Genomic DNA, 19,413 nt, shown 5'->3' with positions numbered 1-19,413 from the left:
TATCCTACAATACACAAGACAGCCCCCACATATACATCAAAGAACTGTCCATCCCTAAATATCAGTAGTGCTGAGGTTGAGAAACCCTGGTATAAACTAATCATAGTGATCTTATTCTTATTTGCTAGCAAATGGTTTGGGATGGGCATTTGGATGAATTCTAGCCACTGAGATATAAGAAACACCCACTGGAACATACATTCTCTCCTTGACAAAAACAAATACAAATTCAAGAAGAGCTTGCCGATTACTTCCTAGTTTTAGCTGCCATCATATAATAATATGAGGCTTGGAGAGGAGATATCATGGAAATACTAAGGGTGAAAGAGTGAAAAGACAGAAATAATCAGGGCTTTTATGACACTGTTGGGTTGCTGAACCAACCCTTGAACTTTTTCATATGTAAGACAAATAAACTCCTTTTGTTAAGCCAGTTGGGTCAGGTTATCTGTTACTTGCAGTCCAAAGCATCCTTCCTTATGAACCAACCATGTCTCTTCTCTGCTCTCCATCAAGGCAGCGAGCTCTCAGAATCACTCAGCGAGGAGCCAATACAAATGTGTGTTTTCTGGTCTAAATGAGACCTTCCAGGCTACCTGGAACTCACTCTTCCTATCCCTGGTCAACTTCCCCACATGGGAAGTTCTAGTTTTTCAGTTCTTTCCTCAATCTGCATCCCCTTTCTCTATATAAGGTAGAAGACTTTGTCTCCTACTTCACAGAGAAAATAAACACCAGCTTATGAAAACTCCCTCAACTTTCTGACATCCCTTACACTTATACCCACATCCACACTCATCCTTGATATCTTCCCCCACTGATTCGCATCATCTCCTCCATTCTTCCACAATGGCAGAGAGGGTCCCTCTTCTTGTTTGAAACTAACCTCCACCTCTGTGCTTTGGATCTTGTCTCCTCCTGCCTCTTTGGGGACCTTTCTCCATTGATTATCTCCTCTCTCTCCTGAGTCTTCCATCTCTCTCACATCCTCACATTCCTCAGTGACATTTAAATATGCTGAAGATGGATGAGCGGGACTTCCTTGGTGGTCCAGTGGTTAAGAATCCACCTTCCAATGCAGGGGACAAGGGTTCGATCCCTGGTCGGGGAACTGAGATTCCACATGCCGCGGGGTAACTAAGCCCGCATGCGCAGCTACTGAGCCTGCGCACTCTGGAGCCAATGCAGCACAACTAGAGAGCTTGCACGCTGCAACTACTGAGACTGCGCACTCTAGAGCCCGCGCACCACAACTAGAGAGAAGAGCCTGTGCAGCAACAAAGAGCCTGTGCACAGCAATGAAAGATCCCGCATGCCACAACTAAGACCCAACACAGCCAAATAAATAAATAAATACTTTTTTAAAAAACGGATGAGCAGGGGCTTCCCTGGTGGCGCAGTGGTTGAGAGTCCGCCTGCTGATGCGGGGGACGCGGGTTCGTGCCCCAGTCCGGGAGGATCCCACGTGCCGCGGAGCGGCTGGGCCCGTGAGCCGTGACCACTGAGCCTGCGCGTCCGGAGCCTGTGCTCCGCAACGGGAGAGGCCACAGCGGTGAGAGGCCCACGTACCAAAAAAAAAAAAAAAAAAAAAAAAAAAATGGATGAGCAAACTTTTTCTGTAAAGGGCCAGATATTTTAGACTTTTCAGGCTAGATATAGTGATAGATAGATAGATAGATAGATAGATAGATAGACAGGTGATAGATAGACAGACAGACATAAATACATTTGTGTGACATGTGTGTAAAAGGATATATGTGTATATCACTTTAGAAATACAAAAACCATCCCTAGCTCACTGGCCATACAAAAACAGGCTGCAGGAAGGGTTTGACACACACACACACACACAACGCTATAGTTTGCTGGCCCCCACAATAAAGAAAGAGAGATGGCAGATGCTAGGAAAATGGCCATCTGCACACATCTCAGTTCCCCTCCACTCTCTACCTTAATATATCTGCCTCTTTGAACCAAAAGTCTGCTGGAACCCATGGCAGCTGGGTGGGCACGAGAGTGATATCTCTGGGGGGAATCCCCAAAGGGAAATCTGGGGTTGAAATGTCTCCCCTATGCACCAGATGGAAAGTTCTAAGGTAAGCTGAAGAATGCTCTGGGTGGAAATCAGACACAGTTCATCCTATGAAGAGTCTGACCCACCAGGGTCCACAGACATCCTGGGATAAGGTCAGCATCACTCCTGTGTGTGTGTGTGTCTGATCCATCTGACTCCCAAGGACTCCAAAAGGAGCTCTGCTCCTGAATCTAGAAGAAAGCAAGGAGATTAGGGAGCAAGGAGGCACCCCTGCACACCTGCCTAGTGCACACATAGACCCCCTGCAGTGAAGAATCCATCTCCTTTCATCACTTGGGACACTGTCACCACTTAGAGTTCTCAACCCCCACATCTGAGCCCCAAAGAAAAATGACAGCCCGTGAGAGGCCCCCAACAGCCAAAAAGAGGATAGTCCAACATAATTGTCACCCAGGAAAATCGAGCTGCTGGAGTAGATAGACAACACTTTAAACAAGAATAATAAAAACGAAGAATGGGGTTTCCCTAGGCCCGCGTACCACAAAAAAAAAAAAAAAAAAAAAAAAAAAAAAGAAGAAGAAGAAGAATGCAAGGAGGTTAAAGTACAGCACCAAAACGTTCTATGGAACCAAATAAAAAGGGAATAAATAAAAAGATGAATTTTACTGGATGAATTAAAGAAGAGGATGATCACTGTCAAGAGCCAAATTAGTGGGTTAGAAGACCATGTGGAAGAAATATCTCAAAAAAAAAAAAAAAAAAAACACCGAGCAAAGGCCTTCCCTGGTGGCGCAGTGGTTGAGAGTCCGCCTGCCTATGCAGGGGACACGGGTTCGTGCCCCGGTCTGGGAAGATCCCACATGCCACGGAGCGGCTTATCTCAAAAAAAAAAAAAAAAAAACACCGAGCAAAAAAAGAAAAAAATGCCAAAAGATGAAAATCATGAAGGAAAACGATCAGTCTTGGAGACCCAGGAGATCTACTATGGGAATAATTGGGGGTAGAGGTTGGAAGAGTAGGGAGGAAGTATGTTCAGGTCTCTTCCACCCCAGAAGTTCCCCCTGCTACAATAACCATTCTATCTACTTCTCTTCATAGCCAAAATTCTAGAAAAGTTGTTTACACCCTGCTGTCCCCACTTCCTCCCACCCTTCACTGCTCAGCCCACCGCAGTCTGATTTCTGCTTCCAACACACCCAAGAATGACTCAATGTCCCAAATGCTTCCTCAGTGCTAAGTTCACTGATGGCTTCTCAGTGTTTTCTAACTTGACCTTTGGGTCCTCCTTTCTTCTCTTTTTTGACAATCAAGTATTTTTAGGTATTTTTTCCAGTTTTATTGAGATATAATTAACAAACAAAATTTGTATATATTTAAGGTGTACAACATGATGATTTTATCTACATATGCATTATCCCCTTTCCTTCTTGAAGCATTCTCTTCTCCTGGCTTCTCTAACACCACACTATCCTCCTATAAGGGTGGTCAACTCATCCCAGTTTGCCCTGGACTTTCCCAGATTTGGCACTAAAAGTCCTGCATCCCAGAAACCCCTCCATCCCAGGAAAACCAGAATCATATTGCAATCTCATCTTCTCCTGTCCCATAATGTCTCAGTTTGGGCTCCCCCAGGAGCAAACTGTGAAGCAAGGATTCTAATGTAAGTAGTTTATTTTGGAGGTGATCCTGGTGAACACCAGCAGGGTTGCAAAGAAGTGAATCAGGGGAAGAAAGGAAGCCAATACAAGATGAGAGCTTAATCCCAGCAGGGACCTCTGGGCAATCACTTGGGACCTGCATCTCAGACTGGTCTCACCTGAGGGATGAGGGAGCTGGGGCATGTGTATACCAAGTTCAGGCTTTGGTTGAGGATTGTTCCAGGAAGCATTTTCCCCCTGATGCTTCTCACCTGCCATCTGCCAGATAAGGTGGTTTCCAGTGGCAGCTGCTGGCCAACAGAAGTCACTGAAAATGTGAGGACTAAGGATATAAGCAGGGCATGACCACATCTGCTACATACAAGATTCTATCCTTGACCCAAGAGAAGTTCTTAGAACTTGGCAGGAGTTCATGAACCACCTAAATTTAACTGTGTTGTTAGCATAAGTACATCTCTAGTGATGATAACTCCTTCTTTCCTACTACTTAAGCTGAAAACCTGGAGTCATTCTTTAGGCTTCTCTTTCTCTCACACCCAACATCCAATTCATCAGCAAATCTCACTAGCTGTATCTTCAAAATAGATCTAGAATTCTTCCTGCCTTCACAATTAGCTCCCTGGTCCCCATCATCCCTCACCTGTGTCATTGTAATAGCCCCAGGAGAGCCACAGAGATGATAATCAGCAGACCCAGAACCCAACTCCTGCTCTCCTACCTCAGTCCAGGATGTCTGTTCTATCATATCATGTTGTTCCTTTCCTATAACTGTGGGCTGAGGCAAGAGCTACAAGGTTAGAGTTTTCAGGGATAATTCAGGTTTACGGACAGTCCCTTGAATGGCAGCGGTGCTACAGAGAGAGTTCAACCACTGGAGGCGCAGACTGAGTCCAAACACCAGCTCTGCCACTTATCCACTAAATGACAACGGACAAGCCATGAGACTCCTCTGGGCCTCAGTTTTCCCAGCTATAAAATGGGGTTGGTAATTATTCCAACCTCACAAAAGCATCGTGAAGATTAAATGAGAGCTACTCCATCTATCTAGTGCACAATATATGCTTGACTAATCATGGCTTTTTTTTTTAACCACCAAGAATGCCCAACCTTTGGTCCCCTAGACCCAAAGAGGTAAAGAGAGCTTTCCCTGGTGGCACAGTGGTTAAGAATCCACCTGCCAATACAGGAGACACAGGTTCAAGCCCTGGTCTGGGAAGATCCCACATGCTGCGGAGCAGCTAAGCCCGTGCGCCACAACGGCTGAAGCCTGCGCGCCTAGAGCCCATGATCCACAACAAAAGAAGACACCGCAATGAGAAGCCTCCGCACCGCAACCAAGAGTAGCCCCCGCTCACCGCCAATTAGAGAAAGCCCAATGGCAGCCAACAAAGACCCAACGCAGCCAAAAATAAATTAATTAAATAAATATATTTTTTTTTTTAAAAAAGAGGACCTCCTTCATGTTTTCCTCTCTACCTGAAATTAGACAATCATGAGAGATGCAGAAGGGAGATAGGTTTGGACCAGCTCCACTGTGGACCATTCCCCCACAGCGTGACTCAGAGATGTGCCCACAGCCACCGTGCTTCCCCATTTCTCAACACACAAATTCGGGGAAACTGAAGTTTCCTCTTCTGAGATGGGGAAACTTCCCCTGACCCTAGAGAAAACAGTTGCTTGGGCCAAAGTTCCCCTGGGTGGAGGGCTTAGAACAGGATGCCCACCCACTCTGCAGTCTATGGGCCATATGGAGGGTTAGTTTCGATACTGATGAGTTGGGGGGCAGGTGTGGAGGTGGGAGGAGACAAGTACAGAGGGAACAGGAAGTGAAGTGAATGCCAGTCCCCTGCTCTCACTGCTTTCCCTGCTCAGAGAGCCCTTGCCTTAGTCCCCTGCTCTCAGGCAAAACAGGAATTATTGTGCTATTAGTCAAGGGCACTTGTTGATCAATAAATCGATTGGTTTGTACCCACCCGTGGACACAAATGCAGGGATTGTCTAAAGAGATTGATGTGTTGAGTTGTGCTCAGCCGGGGGTAGTACCAGCCCTCTAGGGAGTGTTTTTTATTAGCACAACGACTGGGAAGGACACCTCTGGCATTTAGTGGGTTGAATTGTACCCCCACCTCCCAAAATTCACATGTTAAAGTCTTAACCCCCAGCACCTCAGAATGTGAAGACTTTGGAGATAAAGTGTTCAAAGAGGTAATTAAATTAAATGAACTCATCAGGGTGGGCTCTAATCCAATATGTCTGGTGTCCTTAAAAGGAGAAGACAATGGGAATTCCCTGGTGGTCCAGCGGTTAGGACTCCGCACTTTCACTGCAGGGGCCCAGGTTCAATCCCTGGTCAGGGAACTAAGATCCCTCAAGCCGTGCTGTGTGGCCAAAAAATAAATAAATAATTTTTTTTAAAAAAAGAAGATGAGATTATGACACAGACACTTACAAAGGGAAAACCATGTGAAGACACAGAGAGAAGACAGCCCATCTACAAGCCAAGGAGAGAGAGCTCACCAGAAACCAACCAGGCCAACACCTTGATCTCAGACTTCCATCTTCCAGAACTGTGAGACAATGCACTTCCGTTGTTTAAGCCAGTTTATGGCACTTTATTATGGCAGCCCCAGCAAACTGACTCAGTGGGCAAGGATCACACAATGAACTGGCATTTTGAGAAGCTCTAACATTGCAAGAGCTAATAGCCCAAGAAGATCCACTCATAAGTAGTATCTTGGCAGAGGTCTGATTCCACCACTTAGCTTGGGCAGACCTCACCCAGGACATCGAAAAAGCTTCATGTCAGGTATAATTTTGCCCCACCTGCTTCCCAGAAGCTGGTCCACATCAAGTAAGCAGTAAGGGATCCCAGTCCCAGCACATCATGATCCAGGGGAGCCAGGGTATTTTCTGTTCCAGCTCAATCAGTGCCAGACCTGGAGCTCCCAGAATCAGTATCATTTCCTAAGAGCCAGGGACTTGGTGACTTTCCTCCAGACCCCAGAACTGGGAGACCATTACCAAGACCTGGTGTCTCTCCAGCTCACCATCTGCTATGGACTGAGTTTTATGTCCCCCCAATAACAAAAAAAACTCATATGTTAAATTCCAACCCCCAATGTGATGCTATTAGGAGGTAGGGACTTTGGGAGTGATTAGGTCATGGGGGTGGAGCCCTCATTAATGGGACTAGTGTCTTTATAAAAGGGACCCCAGAGAGCTCTCGCCCCTCCCAGGATGTGAGAACGCAGCAAGAAGACGGCATCTATGAACCAGGAAGCAGGTCGTCACTAAACACTGAATCTCTCTGAGGCTTGATCCTGGGCTTACCAGATTCCAGAACTTTGAGAAATAAATGTCTGTTATTTATAAGCCATCCACTCTACAGTATGCTGTTACAGCAGGCTGAACAGACTAAGACACCATCCAACTGAACAAGCCCCCAAGTCCTCGCCCTAGAAGTGATCTGACTTGCACCCCACGGAACTCGCTACATCCAAGCTGCTGGTTCCATCTTGGGCACGTCCACATCAGTTCTCAGAGGGCAGAAGGTTCTCATGTCCAAAAGCCAAGGGGTACCCGGGTACGGACCCCCACCCAACCTCAGCTCTTGGGTTCAACAGGAACATTTCCGCTCACAAATCCAATACGTAGTTTTGTCGCAAGAGAGGTCATTCCAGGTGCCACCTTTGTTCATGCTGGCACAGTCCTCATCATGGAGGTTGTTGGGTTCCTGTGGGTCCCAAAAGCTGGATAAAGGAAAAAGTGCATATAGGGAGGGATGAATAGGTGGAGCACAGGGGATTTTTCAGGGCAGTGAAACTATTATTCTATATGATACTGTGATGGTAGATACATGACATCATGCATTTGTCAAAACCCATAGAATGTACAACACAAAGAGCAAACCCTAATGTAAACTATGGACTTTAGTCCATAATAACGTATCTATATTGGTTCATCAATTGTAACAAACGCACCACACTAATGCAAGGTGTTAATAATAGAAAAAAAGTGTGAGGGAGAGAAGGAATATGGGAAATACTTCTCTGTACCTTCTTCTCAATTTTTCTGTAAATCTAAAACTGCTCTAAAAAATAAAGTCTGACTCAGACATAAAAAAGAATAAAATTTTGCCATTTGCAAGAACATGGATGGACTTGGAGAGCATTGTGCTGAGTGAAATAAGTCAGACAGGAAAAGACAAATACTATATGATATCACTTATATGTGGAATCTAATAAATACAACTAACTAGTGAATACAACAACAAAGAAATAGACTCACAGATATAGAGAACCAACTAGTGGTTACAAGTGGGGAGAGGAAAGTGGGGAGGGGCAATACAAGGGTAGGAGAGAAAGAGGTACAAATTATTAGGTATAAATAAGCTACAAGGATATATTGTACAACAGAGGGAATATAGCCAATATTTTATAATAACTATAAATGGAGTATAACCTTTAAAAATTGTGAATCACTATATTATATACCTGTGACTTATATAATACTGTACATCAACTATACTTCAATTAAAAAATAATAATAAAAGAAAACAGAAAAAAGAATAAAGTTTATTAATTAAAAAAACTATCGGAAAAAAAAGAAAAAGAAAGGCCTTCGTGATTCAGGGCTCTTTCTTCCATCTGAATCATTTCTCAGCCTTTCAGAATTACCTTAAAATGCTGCATTATCCCCTTCACCACAGCAGCTTGTCTGTTCTAACTCAGCCCCACCTCCCTGTTCACCAGAAATTCTCCCAGCCTGAATCAGTTTCCTGCATCTGGTCAGTTTCTGCTTCCTCTTCCAAAGAACACTTCTGTTACACCATGTTCCTCCCAACCTTCCAGGTATTGTCACATCTTAGGTCATGTTCCCTTAAAGCAGAGCCAGATTTGGCAATTCAGGTGCAGAGGATTTATTAAGCGTTATTCTCAGGAGATAGGGAGTGAGAGAAACAGGATGGGGCAGGGGATAGAACTGAGCAAGGATGTGGGTTCAGCCTGATCTAACCTCAGCTTGATCCCACAGGAAGCTCTGGAATTTGAATAGCACCACAGAGTTATTCCAACTTGAAACAAGGGGTCCAGGATTCTCCTAACTGGTCACTGTCTGTGGCATGACCCCAATGGGAGTGGAGTAACCTCCTAGCTGAACAGGCTTCCATTCAGCTGAAGTCAACTCTCTGGAGAAAGTATAACTGTGAACCTTTAGCAGTCAATGCCCCCTGCTGGGGGGAGCCCTCACCAGCCCCATGAAGGGATATGAACTAAGCACCTGCAGTGCCACACCATGCCATGAGATCTCAATTTGCAGAGCTCTGCCTCCCTCCAGGAATCTTTAATAAAAAATAAAATCCCCAGACAAAACACTAATATCTCTAATATAGAAAGAGCTCCTAGAAATCAGTAAGAAAAAGACCAAAACCGCAATATAAAAAATACACAAAAATATGAATAGATAATTCACAGAAAAGTTAATACATATGGCTATTAAACATATGAAAATACACCCAACCTCAGGGATAAGAGAAATGCAAATTAATACTACACTGGGATTCCATTTTTCACCTACATTTAAACCAACAAAATTCCAAAAGTTTGATGAATGTGTGGGCAAAAAAATTATAGTCAAGCTGGTGAGAGAATAAATTGGTATAACCAGTATGGGGGACAATTTGTTAATATTTATTTTAAATACAAATATATACACTCCTTGAGAAAGTAAAGCATAATGGCTAAGAGCATAGAGTTTTAAGCCAGGTTGGGTGGCACTGCCACCTGCTAGCTGTCTGACCTTGGGAAGGTTGCTTAACCTCTCTGTGCCTTATTTTCCATATCTTCAAAATGGAGATAATAATGGTACTCACCTTACAGAATTATTAAGAAGATTAAATCAATGAGTTAATATAAAGAGTGCCCAAAAAATGAGATCCTGTTCATCCTTTTGGCAAATCAAAATCTTCCTCTTCCTCTTGCCCTATAGCCATGCCTCCTTTTCCTTTTTCTCCCCCCAACCATTGGTCTGGGGACTTGATATGTTTGAGCAGTTGTGCTAAAGGTTGAGATGTTTCAATGGAGGAAAAATTAAAGTACAGGCACCAGAAGCCCTATCAGAAAAAGAAAGCACCCTTGTGCCTCCCAGTCCAGCTCAGCCTGGAATTCTAAAGAATCTGCTGGTTTGGACCTCACAAGGACTTACAAGGAAGAGAGATCCCAAGAGCCCTGGATACTTGCCTCAAAGTGATGGGTGACCCATCCAGCCACCTCCAGTCCCCTTCACGGTTTCTGTCATTCAGCCCCAACCAGTATACCCGAGGAGAGCCATGAGCCTTGGCCACAAAGTTCTGCAAGTACAAACTTCATTCAGCCATCAGTTCTTCTACACACCCTCTGCTCTGTCCCACACACATTTAGGGCTTGTGAGTGCCACCCCAATACCCTTCCCAGTCCCCATGGCATGCAGAACAAGATCAACGCATTCCTCCCACTTGAGCATGTTCAGTGGTAATAGTCATGCCACCTTCTTGCAAAACCTATGAACCACTCTGTGCCTCAGTTTTCACCTCTGTAAAATGGGATAATAGTAGCTACCTCCGCATAGAGTTATTGAGAGGATTGAATGAATTAGTATGCATAAAGAGCTTGAAACAGTGTCTGACATGCAGTAAGTACTATGACATATTAACATTTAACATTATATAATTTAAGGAACATTTTAATAACAAGAAGTGATATCTTGATTTCCCTGGTACTTTCACCCCACCCTGCAGTCCTCATCTGCATCCAGGCAGAAGAACTTGGGTGGCCGGGGAAGGAAAGGAATGGGGATTCCTGGCTTTTATATTTCCAAAGCCCAGGACTTTGGGAGAAAAAAAAGGACTTGGGCAAAAGAAAAAAGATTAGGAAGAAAATGAAAATATCATGATTTAAAGCAACTCCTCTCCAGGCAAACTGATCTATGGTAAGGGAAACCAGATAAGTAGTTCCCTAGGGTGGGGGTGGGGTGACTGGAAAAGGGGCATGAAAGAACTCCCTGGGTGGTAGAAACATTGTAAATCTTGACTGTGTTGACAGTTACACAGGTGTATACATATGCCAAAACTCAGTGAATGTACACTTAAGATCTGTGCATTTTACTGTATGCAAATCATATCTCATTCACTCAACCTTATTCAAGACCAAGTTTCCCTAAAAGGTAGAGAGGAAAGATTGCAATGTGAAGGAAATTATGGAGATGTATACATGGTGGGTGCCAGAAAGAGGGCTCTGCATTTCATTCCCTGGTAGAGTCCGAGGTGATGGCCAAAACCCCAGATGGGTATGAAAACTCTAAAAAGTAGGGTGTACCTCGACCCTGTTTCCTGGGTAAAGCCCCAGAGAAGTATCAGGAAACCAGAAAGAGAAAAGAGCTGCTTGGCCCATCAAATTAGAATAGTGCCTAGCACATAGTAGGTGCTCAAAAAGTGTTCGTTGAATTAATAAGTTAATAAGTGACCTACACACTTTGCACAGATATCTCATTTGATCTTCATTGTGACCTACTGAAGCAAGGATTGTTAACCCCATTTTATAGATGGGAAAATTGAGGCAGAGAGAAGTTAAGTAATTTGTCCAGGTTCATTCATCCAGTGGATGTCCCAGTGGATACCAGCTTGGAGTAAAGACCTTGAGGACCAGACATGTACTACCCTCTGCCTTGACCCCATATAAGCTGTTCCTACTCAGAAGAAAAATAGAAGATCTCAATTGACAGATAAAATTTCCACCCTCCTGGTATAATGGGAGCTCAAAAGAGGCAGGAAATGAGTTATTTAAAGAAAACAAAGTTATATTTCTTATGCACCTGAGTTTAGGGAGTATGACTTATATCTCCCCATCATCTTATTACATCTAATTAAATTACATCATCTAATTTAATCTAAAAAAAAACCCTCTGTACTACCTACTCATACAAATGATGCTATGAAACAGAAAGATTTTTTTAAATAGAGGGAAAAAAATAGGATGGTAGGCCTCAATCTAACCAAATCAATAATTACATTAAATGTAAATGGTCTTAAAACACCAATTAAAAGCCAGAGACTGTCAGATTGAATTTTTAAAAAAAGACCCCACTATATGCTATCGACAAGAAATCTACTTTTACAATAATAACATAGGGCTTCCCTGGTGGCGCAGTGGTTGAGAATCCGCCTGCCGATGCAGGGGACACGGGTTTGTGCCCCGGTCTGGGAAGATCCCACATGCCGCGGAGCGGCTGGGCCCGTGAGCCATGGCCGCTGAGCTTGCACGTCCGGAGCCTGTGCTCCGCAACGGGAGAGGCCACAACAGTGAGAGGCCCGCATACCACAAAAAAAATAATAATAAAATAAAATAAAATAATAACATAGACAGGATAAAAAAAAAGGATGGGAAAAGATAAACCATGCAAACACTAATCAAATAGTGCTATGAAGCTTATGGCCAAGAGCATGGACTTTGAAACCAGCTTCCTGGGCTCAGATCCCAGCTCTGACACTTTTACTAGTTGTAACAAGCAAGTTGCTTAAGTGAAATATGCCTCAGTTTCCTCATCTGTGAAGTACTGATATGTAATGATATGTACTGTGTACTAATGGTCTTACCACCTAGCTTTGGTAGTATTAAGTCATTAAAGTTATTTACACATATTCGAATTCTTCTTCTACATAAACATAGATGAAACCATCTTTCCCTGCACCTTAAAACACAGGAGTGCCCATGTGACTTTCTTTGTGAGTGCACATAGGTAGAAGTTTTAAAAGTCAGTGTATGACTTGCCTCATACACTTCCATCATTGAGCTATAGGGACTGTTACTTCAGTATAACATAACTTCTCCTGACTCACACACTAATTTATAGAGCTGTTGTTAGAATTATGTGAATGCATGTAAGATGTTTAGAATACAGCTTAGAGAATAGAAAGTGCTACCTAAGAGATAGCCATTATATTATAATTTCATGTTAGAGAGAAAACTGAGACTCAGAGAGGATAAGTAAACACAATCAGGATTTGAACTCAAGCAAAGCATACCTCCTTAACCTTGATATTAAAAGTTTTAGTGGGGACTTCCCTGGTGGCGCAGTGGTTAAGAATCCGCCTGCCAATGCAGGGGACAGGGGTTCGATCCCTGGTCCGGGAAGATCCCACATGCCATGGAGCAACTAAGCCCGTGCACCACAACTACTGAGCCTGCGCTCTAGAGCCCATGAGCCACAACTACTGAGCCCACGTGCTGCAACTACTGAAGCCCACATGCTCTAGGGCCTGCATGCCGCAACTACTGAGCCTGTGTGCTGCAACTACTGAAGCCCGCAGTAGTAAGCCCGCCTAGAGCCCATGCTCCACAAGGGAAGCCACTGCAATGAGAAGCCTGCACACCACAACGAAGAGTAGCCCCTGCTTGCCACAACTAGAGAAACCCCATATGCAGCAACGAAGACCCAACGCAGCCAAAAATAATTTTTTATTTAAATATAAAACATATTATTAAAAAAGAAAAAGTTTTAGTGACTCAAAAGCAATTCAAATTTCTCTACATCCAGGCCTGGGAAGGATATGCAAATTCTAGAAGAGAGGCAGGCTGGCCCTGCTGGTTCTCAAGGGCTTGGTAGGGACAGCTCACCTGCTCAGCAAAGTTACTGATGATGACCAAGTGAGAGTAATTCTCCTGGCAGAACTTCCGGGCTTCATCCCATGACTTGGTGCTTGGAGAGAAGTAGTAACACTTACCCTGAAAAGGGAGCCAGCCTTCAGGGCAGGTGACCCTGGTACAGTCTGGGGACAGGATAGGATTCTGTCAGAGTGGCCCCAGAACCAGAGTAATGTACATGGTATGCCATGTACAGTTGTGCAGGCTAGGCACTGCTCCACTCCAGGTGGGCACCACTCACATAGATTACACTGAGAATCACTCCCATGGATTTATGCAGTGTAGCAGCTCTGCCATGTCCCCCATCTAAGGGAAGTTCCCCAAGTCCCACTCACCTAATAAGCCCCGAAGTTCCAGCAGGGACTGGTTGGTGTCAGCTCTTACACGTTCAATGTCCTTCTTCAGGCTGGCTAGCCCCACCATGCCAGTCACTGTCAGCAGGGATGGGCTGTAGGGTTAGAGACCCAAACCCCCATCTACCCACCTACCCATCACTGACTGCAGATACACCAGAGAGCAGCAAGAGCTGTGTTCCCCCACTGCACCCATGTTCTAGCGGGTGGTGGTAAAACTCAAAAACACATGCTCAGTGCCCAAGAAGAGCCCTAGTGTGGCTCCAAGCAGAGATTAATCCCTGAGTCATGGGGAAGAGTAAAGATGGTGGGCTTCTTGCAGGAGGTGGGTTTTAAAGGAAAATGGTGATTCCGTATCTCTAAGGGGATGGGGAGGCTCAGTAGGCAGGAGCCACCTTGGAAGCAAAGGTCCAGAGGCAAGCATGTTGGGAAAGACTGGTGCAGTAGAGGTCAAGCGGAACCTCACAGGAGCTTGAGCTCAAAGTGGGAAGAGGTCTGGTGTCTGGGTCCTTAAATGCAAAGCTAAAGGTTTTGTGTTGGACTCTGGGCAGTGAGAAGCCATTGATGGGTTTTGAGTGGAAGAGTGGCTTGGTCTGAAGTGTGGGGTGAAGGATTGTGGAATGGAGCAATTTTCAGACTTCAGGAATCATAATGAAAGCCTCTTCTACAACTAATGTATGTGTTCCCACTACTTTCACACAAATTTTCCCTCTCCCAATACTCCCCAGGTCCATCACTAGATGGCCCTTCAGTTGGACAAGACAGAAATATTAGATAGATAGATAGATAGATAACATATATGTTATCCTTGACACTCTTCCCTCTCACTCACCACCATTCCCACTCACTCATCCCCAGTCTGGTCAATTTTACCTCCTAAATCTTTCCACTCCACCTACTACTCTTCATCCCCACAACCACAACCCTCATCCAAGCATCCATCATCTCTCAATTACCCAATTTCACCATTCTCCTCCCTTGTACTTATGTCGCCTCCTACCACAGGGCCTTTGCACATGGCTGAGACCCTGAACTCCTTACCAAGTTAACTCCTTCTCTTCCTTCACACAGCTATAGTACCATTTCCCTAGCAAAACTCTATATGACACTCCCAAAGATAAGGTCAAGACCCCTTGTTAGATTTTTTTCATAGAATTGCCTTCTTCTTCCTTTGGACTATTCATCAAAACTTGGAATTTTACCCTCATTTGGATGATAATTTGGTAAATGGCTGTCTATGCTTGTACTGTCCAACAGAAACAAGATGTGAACCACATAGGTAATTTTAAATTTTCTAGTAGTCACGTGTTTTAAAAGTCAAAAGAAAGTAAAATTAATTTGAATGCCATTTTTATTTATCTCAATATCACCAAAATATTAGCATTTCAGTGTATAATCAATATTAAAGATTATCATTATTAATATTATTGATATATTTGACATTATTTTTGTAGCAAATCTTTGAAATATGTATTTTTTGGTTGGATTTTTTTGTTTGTTTTGTGGTTTTGGTTTTCTGTTTTTTTGTTTTGGCCGTGCCACGCAGCTTGCAGGATTTTAGTTCCCCGAGCAGGATCAAACCCGGGCCCAAGGCAGTGAAAGCGCCGAGTCCTAATCACCGGACCTCCAGGGAATTCCCATGAAATCTGTATGTATTTTTTTTAAAGATTTTTTTCGATGTGGACCATTTCTAAAGTATTGAATTTGTTACAATATTGCTTCTGTTTTACATTTTTGTTTTTTTGGCTGCGAGACATGTGGAATCTTAGTTTCCCGACCAGGGATGGAACCCACACCCCCTGCACTAGAAGGCGAAGTCTTAACCACTGGACCGCCAGGGAAGCCCCCCATATGTATTTTAGACTTACAGTATATCTCAATCCAGAATTACCACATTTCAAGTGCTCAACAACCACAGTGACTCATGGTCACCATATTGGACAGTGGAGGTCTAGACACACACACACACACACACACACACACACACACACACACACACACACTCCACAGGACAGGGACTATGTCTGATGTGTTCACCATCCTACCCACCCATCCCCCACCCTGCTACCTAGCACAGTGCCTAGCAAAGATGGCATTGGGGTTGGTCATGAAGCTGGATTTGAGGATCATGTTCATGCTCCATACGCATGGTTTGAAGGGATGATTGAAAGCACTCACCATTTGCTCGCCATGCCATCTGCTGAAAGGTTAACATCCTCAGCTCTTCCACCACCTCCTGGTCTATGAGAAGCAGTCCAGCTTAAGCCCAAGTCCTCCCATACCCCTTCCCCAATTTCTCTGCATGCCCCATCCTCACCTTACTCACATTTAATCAGGGTAACAGCCAGACCAGTGCAGCCCATGAGCAGTGACACCACCACCAGCAGACACACGTACACCATCAGTCTCTCCTCCTGGTAACAACTAGGACCTCCGGACTTCTGACTGATCCAGGGCACTGGAGTTGCTGAGGGGGCAGAGATGGGGACACAGAGACTGATGCTGGTGCTTCAGATAGTGAGGAAGGGACACTTGAGCTTCCCTCTAAGAGCAGGGGGGCAAATGACTATGGTCATGACTATATCACCAGGTGGGGTCAGCAAGAGAATATCAGGGAGTGCAAACCCTAAAGAAGCCCAGAGCATTTGTGGACTACATAAAATATGCCACACATTCTGTCACATTATTATTATTGGCTTATTATCTTATTGGCTTATTATTATCTTATTATCTTATTGGCTTATTATCTTATTGGCTTATCTTATTGGCTCCTCACCCTTATGACGTAGATTTAAATAGTATTCCCATTTTGCAAATAAGTGAACTGAGGGCTTGGAGAGGTCATGCATAACTTGGACCCAGCTCTTCTCTTAACATTTAGGATGCATTATCTTCTACACTCCAGCAGCCCCTGCCCAAGCTGCTCCCCGGTGGCCCAAGCTGTGGACCCTTGCATCTGGGGCAGAGAACATTTCCCATAACTTATAGGCAAGCAGGAGGTAGGGCTTGAAGAGTACCTGGTAGATATCCTGGGTCCCTGGGGGTCTGGTTTAGACTCAGAAAGGAGGAGCTTCTGAAAGGAAATGTTTCTCTACCAGGGTCTCACTCCAGAGCTATAGGTCTCAAATACACTGGCCACCATAAGAGGGGAGATAGAGGTAAACCTAAAGGACTTACTGGCTATAGGCAGCTGGGATGGAGGATGTACAAGATCAGTGCCTAGGAGAAAGGCAAGAGAGGTTTATTCAGAAGTCACTGAAAGACTTCATCTTCCAAGATCAACAACCTCCCCCCAAGCCCTCTGATTTGTTCTTTGGTCAGAATTGGGGGACTGAAGGGAGGACTTCCAAGTGTTCCCTCTCAGGCTTCGTAATGGGTCTTCTCACTGCTCACCCAGTTGAGGAGCTGTGCAGGTGACAGGGGTGAGGTTCAGGCCTGGAAGGGGTCAGAAAGACAACAGTCACGCAGAGCAGGGCTTCAGCCAAGTGAACAGGAAGGTCCCAGCCCTAGATGCTCACCCGTGTTCTTCAGGAGCTTGCAGGGAAGTGGGGGGTTCTCTGTTTTCTTTCCTGAGGAGGGAGGAATGGTTGCTCAGGCCCAGATCAGGACAAAGCCAGCACTGGGTCTCCTGTACCCCCAGCCCCAGCTCACCTGCCCTTGGAGGCCTTGGTGGAGCCATCCAACCTGGCGAAGAGAAGCTCTGCATTAGAGCTGGTCCAAGGATGGGAATGACGTGGAAAGGCAGTGATGGAAACAGGATTGACGTGTACGCACTGTTATATTTAATATAGATGACGGACTTCCCTGGTGGTGCAGTGGTTAAGAATCCACCTTCCAATGCAGGGGGTGCTGGTTTGATCCCTGGTCGGGGAACTAAGATCCCACATGCCGCGAGGCAACTAAGCCTGAGCACTGCAACTACTGAGTCCGCACCCTCTGGAGCCCATGCGCCACAAATAGAGAGGCCACGCACCGCAACTACTGAGTCCACACGCTCTGGAGCCTGCATGCCACAACTAGAGAGAAGCCTGCACGCCGCAATGAAGAGCCCGCGCGCCACAAGGAAGATCCCACACGCCTCAAATAAGACCCGATGCAGCCAAATAAATAAATAAATATTTTTAAATAAACAAATAAAAATAAAATAGATGACCGACAAGGACCTACTGTAAAATTAATTAATTAAAATTTTTTTTTAAAGAGGGACTTCCCTAGCGGTCCAGTGGTTAGGACTCTGCACGTCCACTGCTAGGGGCACAGGTTCAATCCCTGGTCAGGGAACTAAGATCCCGCGTGCCGCACAGTGTGGCCAAAAAACAGAAGAAAGAAACAGGATTGAGATTGCAATGGAGGGTTAGGGATGGGGTTGTGCGTGAGAATGGAATTGGGCTTAGGGATAGGGACAGGATTAAGATACAGTGACCAACCATCCTGAATTACCCAGGACTTTCCTAATTTTAAAACAGGAAGTCCCACATTCCAAGAAATCTTTCATCCCTGCACAAAGTGGGACCGTTGATCACCCTAAGCTAAAGATACAAGTGAGTTTGGGTATGGGAATAGAGTCAAGGTTAAGGTTGGGATGAGGGTTTGGATTGAGATGATGGGGTTGAAGAAGGGTCGGGGATAGTGATGGACATGGAAGTAGGTCTGTGATTCAGGGTGTAGCTGGGATGAAGAATGGGGCTGTAGCTGCATTGGGGAATGGGGGAGAAGTTGAGGTTGGGTTGTAGTTGTGTTGGGGCTTGGTGAGAGCTTTGATCTGGACATGGAGATGGGTTGGAGATGGGGCTGCATTTGAAGATGGGGATGGGACCTAAATTTGGGGAAGGGGTGGCCTTGAAGACAGCGATGGGGTGGGTCTTCGGGTTGGGTTTGGGGATCATGCTGGGACCAAGTTGGATTTGGAGACGGACAGTCAAAAAGCAGAGCCCAGTGCACCTCCTTAACTCATACCGAGCCCCATGGTGCCCTGGGACCTCCCAGATTGACTCCACTCTGGACTCGGAAGTGGGGGGCGTGGATCCACGTGGAATGGCCCCTGTCCAAGGACATTCAGGGGCCCTGGTGGGAGCTGACTCAGGGAAACCTCAAAGCCTCCACTTTTTTTTTTTTCTTTTGGCCCTGCCACGCAGCTTGCGAGATCTCAGTTCCCCAACCAGGGGTGAAACCCAAGCCATGGCAGTAAAAGCACCCAGTCCCAACCACTGGACCCAAAGCCTCCACTTTTATATACACTTATTGGACTCTTGTTGAGTCCCTGGCCAGGCATGGACCACCCAAGTCTAAAGGCAAATTTGGGCCCTTGGTGTGAATGCGAAGAGGTTGGAGAGACAACAGTCCACTCACAGCTTCTGAAATACTGTCTTTCATGTCTCGGGGCCTTTGCATGCACCAGTTCTTTTCTGGGCTTCTCTTCTTAACAAACTCCTGTTCATCCCTCAAGTCTCACTCCAATGTCCCCTCATCTGACCCCGAATCCTCCCACAAGTGCAGGCAGACCCCTCAATTACCCTCAGGATTTCCCCAATTTCATAGTCCCTCCCCTCTCAGACCTGCTCACCCAAGACTATGCCCAAAACTGCCTCCCCCATCAGACTGAGAGACCCTCAGGGTGGACGCATGGATACTCCCACCATCGTGGTGCCCAGTATGGGCAGGCTGACCATGTATGTCTGCAGTGCCCAGCTAGT

At 45.2% G+C, this 19,413-nt stretch overlaps 1 protein-coding gene and 1 non-coding gene across 2 annotated transcripts in view; one reads left to right on the top strand and one right to left on the bottom strand.

Moving 5' to 3' along the window:
* Positions 1 to 5,979: 5,979 nt before the first annotated feature.
* On the top strand, positions 5,980 to 6,051 carry TRNAE-UUC (transfer RNA glutamic acid (anticodon UUC)). Its single transcript has one exon. It is a non-coding gene; the product is annotated as a tRNA-Glu (tRNA).
* Positions 6,052 to 6,286: 235 nt separating this feature from the next.
* Positions 6,287 to 19,413, bottom strand: part of CLEC17A (C-type lectin domain containing 17A) — a 13,891-nt gene continuing 764 nt past the window's right edge. The window contains exons 2-11 of the mRNA XM_028495240.1: positions 17,372 to 17,431; positions 17,239 to 17,289; positions 17,114 to 17,155; positions 16,898 to 16,939; positions 16,047 to 16,187; positions 15,899 to 15,961; positions 13,703 to 13,798; positions 13,341 to 13,492; positions 9,930 to 10,039; positions 6,287 to 7,442 (exon numbers count right to left, since the gene is read on the bottom strand). Coding sequence (XP_028351041.1) covers positions 7,310 to 7,442; positions 9,930 to 10,039; positions 13,341 to 13,492; positions 13,703 to 13,798; positions 15,899 to 15,961; positions 16,047 to 16,187; positions 16,898 to 16,939; positions 17,114 to 17,155; positions 17,239 to 17,289; positions 17,372 to 17,431 — 890 coding nt within the window. The 3' untranslated portion in view covers positions 6,287 to 7,309. The remainder of the gene's footprint in view (positions 7,443 to 9,929; positions 10,040 to 13,340; positions 13,493 to 13,702; positions 13,799 to 15,898; positions 15,962 to 16,046; positions 16,188 to 16,897; positions 16,940 to 17,113; positions 17,156 to 17,238; positions 17,290 to 17,371; positions 17,432 to 19,413) is intronic.

This window comes from Physeter macrocephalus, chromosome 2, assembly GCF_002837175.3.
Source record: "Physeter macrocephalus isolate SW-GA chromosome 2, ASM283717v5, whole genome shotgun sequence".
In the NCBI taxonomy this organism is placed as follows: domain Eukaryota; kingdom Metazoa; phylum Chordata; class Mammalia; order Artiodactyla; family Physeteridae; genus Physeter; species Physeter macrocephalus.
Note: the sequence above shows the minus strand (reverse complement) of the source record. Positions and strands in the feature narration are given on the sequence as shown.